General features: G+C 33.5%; 1 protein-coding gene across 1 annotated transcript in view; it reads left to right on the top strand.

Moving 5' to 3' along the window:
* The first annotated feature begins 5,803 nt into the window (after window positions 1-5,803).
* The window catches only part of LOC115241353 (proclotting enzyme-like), a 5,539-nt gene continuing 1,438 nt past the window's right edge, over window positions 5,804-9,904 (top strand). Inside the window, exons 1-5 of the mRNA XM_029817069.1 lie at window positions 5,804-6,159; window positions 7,669-7,979; window positions 8,357-8,826; window positions 9,015-9,289; window positions 9,571-9,716. Of these exons, the coding sequence (XP_029672929.1) occupies window positions 6,012-6,159; window positions 7,669-7,979; window positions 8,357-8,826; window positions 9,015-9,289; window positions 9,571-9,716 (1,350 nt within the window). The 5' untranslated portion in view covers window positions 5,804-6,011. The remainder of the gene's footprint in view (window positions 6,160-7,668; window positions 7,980-8,356; window positions 8,827-9,014; window positions 9,290-9,570; window positions 9,717-9,904) is intronic.

Below are 9,904 nucleotides of genomic sequence, written 5' to 3'. Positions count from 1 at the left end.
AATAAGATGCGAGAATGCCGAGAGTACAACCGTTTTTCTTCCGTTGCGTTGTCTTGCCATGCTGAGATTGTGCCAGAGGTGATATTATATTATTACGATGTTTATTGCAACAATAAATATTATATTAGTACGTTTTATAAATTGCATGCCTTTATTACTGCTATATATATATATATAGAGGTAAGTGTTGTAATCTTTATTGTTGTCGTACCATCATGTTACTTGGCAGTCATAATTCTTCGTATCATTGATATTAAGTGTAAATCTGGCAGAACTAAACGTGTGTGAGTCAATTATATAAAAATATATAAAGATTGAATGATAGAATTGATAAAATTGACATACATATATAAATATATTCATGACAATAATTGTTAAATATTTAAGAAATTTTTATTATTATCTATATTAAGAAAAAATTTAATTCAAGATAATTAGATGGATATTATAACATTAAAACAGGAAATGTAAAGTTCTAATATTCCGAAGTAGAAAAGAGGAAAAAAATGATTATGAAATAAAAACATTTATCTTTTCATCTCTACAAATGGAGAATCGACATTCTTTGTTCGTACGCATTTCGAAAGATTGATATTCATATATGTATCTTTTGCATCACGATATCAATCATTTCTGTATTGACTTATGATTTGACGACGTACGAATGTTCGTTTACCAGCAATTTTCATTAGCATAAGCATGATTCCGTGAACATGTCTTGTTCCATCTACAGAACTGCGTGATATATTCGCGAGATTAAAAAAAATTTGCGATTATATTAGCATAATACATCCGATATTTATTCGAGTTTAAAAGCGTCTTAAGCAATGCTATTAACTTTTTGCGACAAAGGCTATATGTTAAAATCGACTACAATATGATTGGAAAAATTAAAACATGTACAACAATCTCGGAACACGATATTCGAACGATACTCGTCATTCTTCTATCGTTTTTCTCATCATCCCTCTTATAAAAGTCGCGGACTCTTGCTTTGTTGCATTTCGCACTAAGCGCTAAGGACAGATCGCGAAGCAATGACCGAAGGAAACCTGTTGGTGAGGAATTTAAAAGAAAAAAAGGGTATTCCATGCGTAGAAACCCATAAGAAGAGATAAAGAAGATTCCATGTCTTAGAGAAAGAACGAAAGGAGCGTGTCACAAAATCAACGATGCTGCGAAGGATGTCCAACCGCTTTCAAAAGGTCCGCGCGCATTTCATGGCTGACGTACTTTAATGAGCCATCTCCTAGCCGATACTTCGATGGAATCGCTTATCCGAAAAAACCTGACATGACACATCCAATGCGATTAGCGTCCAACGAGCGTGTATTATATCGCACCAGATCGACTAACGGAACGCGAGATGATGAATAATGTATGATATGTATTCGATTTCGATGAGAGGGAGATTATTATATTTAATCCTCATCAATCATGAAATTAATATCTAATAATTACAATTATCAATGAAAAAAAAGAAACGGATTAATGAAATATAATATTAATGAATATACAGATTCGTAAAAAATGAGACAATTCTTTTAATAATAACTTTAGTAGTTATATTTTCTCTAAAATACGAACTTGATAAAGAATTTAATATATTTTACAGTTTTTAATAATTTTACAGAAAAAATCTCCCTTATATATCTATTTTAATCCTGTAAAAATATATCTATTAAAAATAATTAACAAGCATATATTAAATATGCATAACTTCATAAAAAGATCTTAAAATTTTTCTTCAAATTATCTATTTTTGCAAAGAGTCTGCTTCATTTCTCGAAGCTTCAAAGTATTCGTTATGATAATTTAAATTTAAAATAATTGCAATATTTTCTTTTGATGTTTGAAATAGCAACGAAATGTTTGGTGTTTCACTCTATAAGTTTATACATTTGTTCTTGAAATAAAGCTTATTGTTAGTTCTTTTGAAAAAGGGAGAAATCCGTCTTAAATAATTGTAATCTCTCCTTTGATTGTTTTTGTATCTATTGTCAGTAGACATTGTGTTAGTAAAAAGCAAGACAGGATTTTCAGATATCAATACATAAATCAATCGTCGATGAATGAGCGCAGAGATAAGATCGTAAATAAATTTCTAAATTTTTCGATAAAAGGCAAGGAACAAATTAGACCTAAAATAAGAGATGTATTATTTAATAAATATCGGATTTTTAAGTAACTGCATATTTTTTTTTTAGAAAACAGATTGGAAAATAAGATGAAATAGAATTATTGTTTTGATAATAAATTAATAATAAATTTAATAATAAATTTCTATATAAAAAAATCGATGTCTAATAATTTATTAGAATCTTTAAATTCTCTCTTTAATATTAGACATCTCTCTTTCTCTTTCTTCTTTCTCTCTCTTTCGTTGTCTTGCTCTATTTAATTTTTCTCCATTTTTCATCGCTAATATTAGGTCGATCATCTTTTATCTTTTTCAATAAGAATCTCTTCACGTTCCTCTAAGATATGAGAGCGTGATCAGTTTGTAAATAAAAACTAGAGAGGAGAATTAATTGGCACCTTAATTATGGGATGCAGCTCGCGTATTTCCTTGGATGAAAAAAGGAATAGGGATACGGAGAATATAAGTGGTTACGGCACGACTTAGTCAGGCGACTATCGACAGTTGGAAGTCAGCTAGTATAGTGGCAATTGTGTGAAAATTCACGACCTTGTATAAAGACACCGGCCCTGACATAAATTAAAGGGTCTGTTTTTTTGTAGCTGAACTGGCTGCACTAGTTCAGAGTTTATCTTTTTCTTTCCACATTGAAAAGAGAAAGATAAGCTCTGAACTAATACAGCTAGTTCAGCTATAAAGAACAGACCCATTGTTTCTAGACATAAATTATGTTTCCTCTATTTTATCCGCGCGAAAGAAATGCGTATCGATCAGCTACGTGAAGTTATAGAATTTGTAAATACTCTATATAAATGACATTTAGTAAAAAAATTTTAACACTGTTTTGAATTATGTTTCTTTTAAGAACCGCTTCTCTTGTAGAAAGATTTTCGGATAGAGAACAAAAATTAAATTCTTCTTTATTTTTCAAGAAATTATTTTCTTGGAAATATTTCATGTTTCAAGATATTATGTTACTTCTGAAGAGAGATTTATTTTTCACGAAAAAAATTAATAAAAAATTCACTATGTTATATTTCTTAAATCTCTGACACACACACATATACACATATACACGCACATATATATGTCAATGCATATTAAAAACTGTTTTTAATAGGCCCTGATTATTATATTAACTCAATGCAAACAATGTCAATAAAAACCACGCATAAAAAACAGAGAGATAAATCATAAATATTAATAAATTTTATTAAAAAATTCTTGAGGTCAATAAAAAAAATTAGGTTAGCCGTAAGCTAAATATATTTTAAGATTGTATCAGATTTTTTGCACGATACCGGTAAATCTACAAATGTCGCTATGTATTGTGCTCTAGTTTTTCTAATACATAAATTCAATTTATGCAATTTAATTGTATATATGTATATTGTATATACCAGTATTTAATAAAAATCAGTTCTAATTTTTTATATAATAAAATTCAATAACTCGTATATTTGCAAACAATTATGTGTATAAATTTTATAGCGTTACGAAATCGAACGTGTTTTAGTGTCTATTCCGTTATATAGTGCTATAAAAGAGAAGCAGTAACAGAACATATATAGAAGGTAATAAAATTTCCGCTGATATTACCACCTATTATGGCCTTTTTGTAAACACTATGTTTATGTTTACATATTCAAAAAAGAGTAATCCCACCATTTAAATCCCATTTCGAAAATATTTCTGAATAGATAAAAATTAATTAATTTCTTTAAAATTAAACCATATGTAAAACTTTGTTGTGTCGTTGTTTATTTTTCTTTATCTATGTGTCAGCATATAATATGCAGATTTTTTTTCTTTAAATGCTCTTTCTTTCGGATAAACGTCATTAGAATTGCAACAAACGACTTTGATATCTCCCGGTTAATTACGAACAGCCCCGACTCAACCGGTTTGCATGTTTCGGAGGACGGATCCAGCAAAGTCCAGCACAATTTTATTGTGGCGCCAATACAAAATCTTGAACCAAATTTTATATGTGCGCATTAAGTATCGTGTATATTGCTGAATATTCTTGTAATAATGAGGTCAGTGACTCGAACAAGAACATTGAACTTCACTACCAATGCCTCTTGTCAGTCTCTCAAAGAGAGATATCCTATCTGCGTTCTAAAAATATTATACCCATAACAGGTGAAGAAATGTTGCAAAATTTGACAGGTCATATATCAAATTTTGACAGTTACAAATACGAAGATACAATATGCGTGTCCAACCACCCACGATCACTGTCCATTACTGAGCTTAGATAATATACGCGTGTATTTTTGGCAAAGTCCGGTTTGGCAGGTCAGACATTATTCGCTGTCCATATCGATTATCAAGCCCTCTTTTGCGAGCGACGATAAAAAAAGTCTTATCTCGCTGAGATGTCGACAGTAAGTGGTTATTAACCATCTGGTCAAAGAACGCACGGGCTTAAAATCTCTCTTCCTCCCTCCACCCTTCAAAACGCGGTTCGTCGACCCAGGTATCGCAATCTTGATGTATACTTCAAGGTCTTTTCGCTCTTGGCTCTCCCGTGGAAGGTACTGTTTATGCCTCCGCGCAAGATCAAAGATCTTGTTCTAGTCAGGACTGTTTCTAAAGAGGAAGGCTTGCCTTGCAATATATAGACATAAAAATATTTGCTTCCGATGAAATATTTCGTGGTTTTTATTTGCTTGAAATTATAGGAGATATCATATATATAATTTTTTATATTATCAATTTAAGAAATATCTATTTCTCTATATCAAAATATTTCATATTAGAAGATATGCAATATATGTAATATTATTAGTTATTACCCATGTAATTAAATGAATAACGCGGGCACAACGTGTAAAAGTTGAAAAACTGCAGTAGCTTCGCAGTAAACAAAAGATCACGACAAACGTGGAAAGGCGAAGGGGAAAGACGGTTCTATATTCACTGTCTCTCAGCGGAAGGAAGTGCATAAATACCTATCGTCGGGATAGACGAGAAGGCGGGGACCACACGGTAAGCAAGTTCACGGCCGTCCCTTACGTGCAGCCTTCTCTTGGCATCTTCAAGGCCAGGTGCGAAGAATCGTGCTCTCTATGCAAATGCCAATTGCGCAGCATTCAAGTTGGACATGAATCGTGCGATCAAAGACCATTACATACGGTTTACATAATTGATATAACTTAAATTCACGCAGACAAATGTGTGTTATCATGCGCGTATAAATTGATCAGCGGATCGTTTGCGAATATTTGTCAAGGAATTTTGTCGCGAGAAATTATATAAACATCAGAATTACACAAAATAAATATTGTTATATATATTATACGGCAATGTTATAGAAAAAGTATATTTGGAGTACTTCATTTTCATATAATCAAATACTTTTTACAATAAAATATCCATCCCATTTTTCATATTTTAATAATAATTTTAAATAATTGTTATATAATTATTTTCTTTTTTTAGAAATACAACGGCAGAACACATTACTGAACATTTTCGCGTTATTCTAAATAGTGATCTTCCTCTGATTGTGGAATCTCTATTTCGCATCAAGCTATAAATAACCGAAAGGATTATTTCACACATCGGGGAGACCGTGTTTGATCCCTACTGCGCCCTCCGTCGATCCTCTATCCTCTATCCTACAGCCATAGAGGTGATAAAAGAGCAAGAGAATAAAGGAGCGTGGAACACCTTGCCCATCATATCGAAGAGGAGGCACAGAGTAGCGCCAAGCACTAGAGGGAAGGGCAAGCCCGTTATAAGCTCGAGCACCGGCTATTCAACAGCTTAGGAGTCGCTCAGGATCCCAGCCGGTATTCGCACGTGGGTCCCAAGTCCCGTGTTCCGCGCGTCGTTATTCTTCGCGATACTGGCAACACGGAGCATGAATAATCGGGCATGCAGAATGTCGTCGTTCGCGATGCTGGTGCTGGTACTCGTGGTACAGGTGATCGCAACGGCTGTAGGATCAATATCCAGCTCGCTGAATTTCGACGATGACAGTAATCCGGAGGATGCAGTCATCATTGAAGGTATCAATCCACAATCTATTTCGCGTGTACTTCTCGTCCAGATATTATTAATAAATAAGCTGAGATAAAACATAAGTTTGTCCGCATTTTCTTGATATATTCGTGAAATATTTCCTGATAATTTTAACTAAAAATTATCTCAAAAATTCCATAGGATTTGAGATAATTTCTTTGAAAAATGACATAGATTAAGAACTAGAATCAGTTTTAAATATCAGCGCAAGAATTGTTCTTTTTAATTGTCATATAGATTAAATTTACTTTAATAATATACAGTAAGATATCTACAAAGCAAGATTTATAAATTTTTTTATTTGAAGATTTTTTATATTAAAATTTAAATTAGCGAATCTTTTATATGTAATGCTATTTAAAAAAATTAAAACAATTTGATAGTTTTATAAAAAAGAAGATATTTTTAGATAATTAGCATTATTCTATATTTGTTGAAAAGTTCCCCGTCATTTTCAGTATTTCATGCATAATTTGTTTCGAAAAACTTGTTTTTCTGTAAGTTATATGTTATATCATCGATTATATTGAATCATTAGTCAAAGAAACAATAGCATGCCATTTCTATGTAATCTCTTCTCTGGTCAATGACTCTTTGGCATCACCGATCTTTGCTCCTCGGCTATCGCAAAATCCCCAAACAGATCTCTATATATCGGATACCGATTAACGAACAATTATTCGCGTGTTCCATACACGGTAACCGGAAGTTCTCCCAGTACGCACAAACCTCACCTTTGACGTACGTGTACACCTGTGTATTTCGCGTAGGTCAGCGAACTCGCTGCTAAGTATCTCGAAGGAATTCTATTATGATGTTTTAATGATTCACTATGCAAGATAATGTTTTCACACGACTTAAAGAGAATTTCAAAACATTTATATATCATTTCTATTAATACTATAATAAATAATAATCTAATTTATAATACATAATAGTTTTTCAACAAAATTATGCAAAGTTTTCCATTTTCTGTTTTTAAATTTACTTTCAGTATAAATGCAATTTATTCTCTCACGATAGCAATTTAATTCGTACAATTCTAAGCTCGGATATTTGTGAACGGAATTGTTAATTTTATCGTAATTTTTTTTTTTTTTTTTTGACATTAGAAAAACCTTCACATCGAGTATATTAACGCCTTCCGGATTAATGTGGTTACATGCTAAAGCAAACATTCTCGGGTACGTGCTGACATAAACATGCTCGATACATCTTGATTTTGCGATGGTATAAACGCGATATGTATAGGTAGGTACTTTAACGGACAGAGACAGAAGAAATATATTTGAATAAATCTTAGAATGTAATTTTCAAAATAATATATCAGTATCATATATGTATATATAAAAGAAAATTATAAATGACTGATGGCAATAACGTGTCAAAAAGTTCAAAATTAAACTGTGATGAATATATTATATAAGGATATATTCAGAGAATGTAATCTCTTTCCATTTTACACAAATAAAAAGTTGTAAAAATTTAATTTGCAGCTGCGATCGATCCGGATCAGTTTGAATCAAGAGAGGGTCGGAGCGTTCTTTGGAATGGAGCCACGACTCGTGAGACCTGTCTAACATCCAAAGGCGAAGTCGGTCGCTGCACGACTTTCAAGGAATGCTATCCTTACTTTAAGATACCGGACCTTGGTGCTCTAGACGGTTGGGTTCTTGGCGTTTACGACACATGCAGCTATATCCGCGAAGATGGGAACCCGAGTTTTGGAATTTGTTGCTCGAACCTACAGCCCTTCGTCACACCTCGTCCCGATAATTGTGACGATTCCATCGTGGAAAATCCGCAAGTAAGACAATTAAACTTATCAGCTAATATGTAATTCATTTCAATCCCGTAAATTTTAATAACGCGCGTTTCTCTTCTATTCATAGTAATCACTTTCGCTACCGGAAACTCGTAACTCATTATACGTGATCCGAATTAAAGGCCGTTATAAATCAACCTACTAGAAAGCCGATTATCCCTATTTCGATTCGGCAATACAATTTCGCAAAGAGCTGTTTTATGACTCGCTTTATTACTCATTCATGCATGTTAATTTTTCTTTTGTTCGACCCAAAGAACCGTGATCGATATCCCCTTTTATTTATTATTTTTATTTATTATCTCTGCAAATATTTTTTTCGCTTTTCTTTTGTTCATCAGATACTGAAATTATTTTAGATCGAAGATAATAAAAAAAAAGGCGAAGAGAACGGGGTAGCACGTCCTCAGGCTGCGCCTACTTGGCCACCGCCAATTCCCACACATCCGCCTGATCACACGATACCGCCACTGCCGACTCATCCACCCTCGTCCGATCTACCGACGCAGTCCACGACCTTGAAACCGATAACTACGAGTTCAAAAAAACCGGGTGTCGCTACTACATGGCCGACGAAGAAGCCAACCTGGTGGCCAATCTCATCGAGCATGTCGACTACCAGTAAATCTCCCATGTCCGGCGGCAATAATCTATCGCAGTGCGGTGCCAAGAACGGCAATCAAGATCAGGAACGCATCGTGGGTGGGAAGAATGCAGATCCAGGCGAATGGCCGTGGATCGCCGCGCTTTTCAATGCTGGCCGTCAATTTTGTGGTGGATCGCTCATCGATGAGCACCACATATTGACAGCGGCGCATTGTGTCGTAAAGTAAGTCCAATTCATATATCAATTATTTCTTAAATTAAAACAATTTTAGTGTTTTTTTAACTAAAAAAATAGATCTATATCCAAAACATTTTTTCATTACGGATGAAGAGATTGCGATTAAACTGCATTATCAGTAATATTGAAATAATATCCGACTTTTTACCGACAAACACATTGTAATGTTCCAGCATGAATTCTTGGGATGTCGCGAGGTTAACAGTACGTCTCGGTGATTATAATATTAAAACGAACAATGAGATCCGTCACATTGAGAAACGCGTAAAGAGAGTCGTGAGGCACCGAAACTTCAATTCACGTACGCTCTATAACGACGTGGCGGTCCTCACGTTGAGCGAACCTGTGGAATTTACGGAACAAATCCGACCTATCTGTCTACCTAGCGGATCACAATTGTATCAAGGCAAGACAGCGACGGTTATAGGATGGGGTTCTTTGAGAGAAAGTAAGATTTTTACACTAATATGTCTTTAACGCGCTAGCCAGTTCAACGAGCGGTCACATAAAAAAAACAGACCTTTGTTTTAATTTAGAATAACATATATATAATTAATGTTCATGTACTCTCTCAAGTACTCTCCTTTATCTTTTACATTTTACGCAATCGATTTGCATAGTTATTTATAATACAACCACGTTTATAGTATAACTATTCATGAGTTAAATCTTTAAAAAATATCTCTTGTATGAGAAAAATACATGATATTTAATATTATATTCATTTAGGTGGACCACAACCAGCAATTTTGCAAGAAGTTTCAGTACCAGTTTGGTCGAACAGCGAGTGCAAATTAAAATATGGAGCAGCAGCACCGGGTGGTATAGTCGATAGTTTCTTATGTGCTGGTCGCGCCAATAAGGATTCGTGCTCGGTTTGTATCTCTAGTTGATTCGTTATCTCTCATTCATATCTCGTGTTTAATGTAAAATGTGGCTGTGTAATTTTCGATTTGTAATAAGCCCAAATATACCCGAACAATTAATTATTCATTAATTAATTTCATTAAATATTAATTTAATTTAGTTTTATTAAATAAAATTAATTTTTTTATTAATTGAT

The sequence above is a fragment of the Formica exsecta genome, unplaced genomic scaffold (assembly GCF_003651465.1).
Source record: "Formica exsecta isolate Colony F162 unplaced genomic scaffold, ASM365146v1 scaffold48, whole genome shotgun sequence".
Lineage (NCBI taxonomy): Eukaryota > Metazoa > Arthropoda > Insecta > Hymenoptera > Formicidae > Formica > Formica exsecta.
This window is presented reverse-complemented; position numbering and strand designations above follow the sequence as displayed.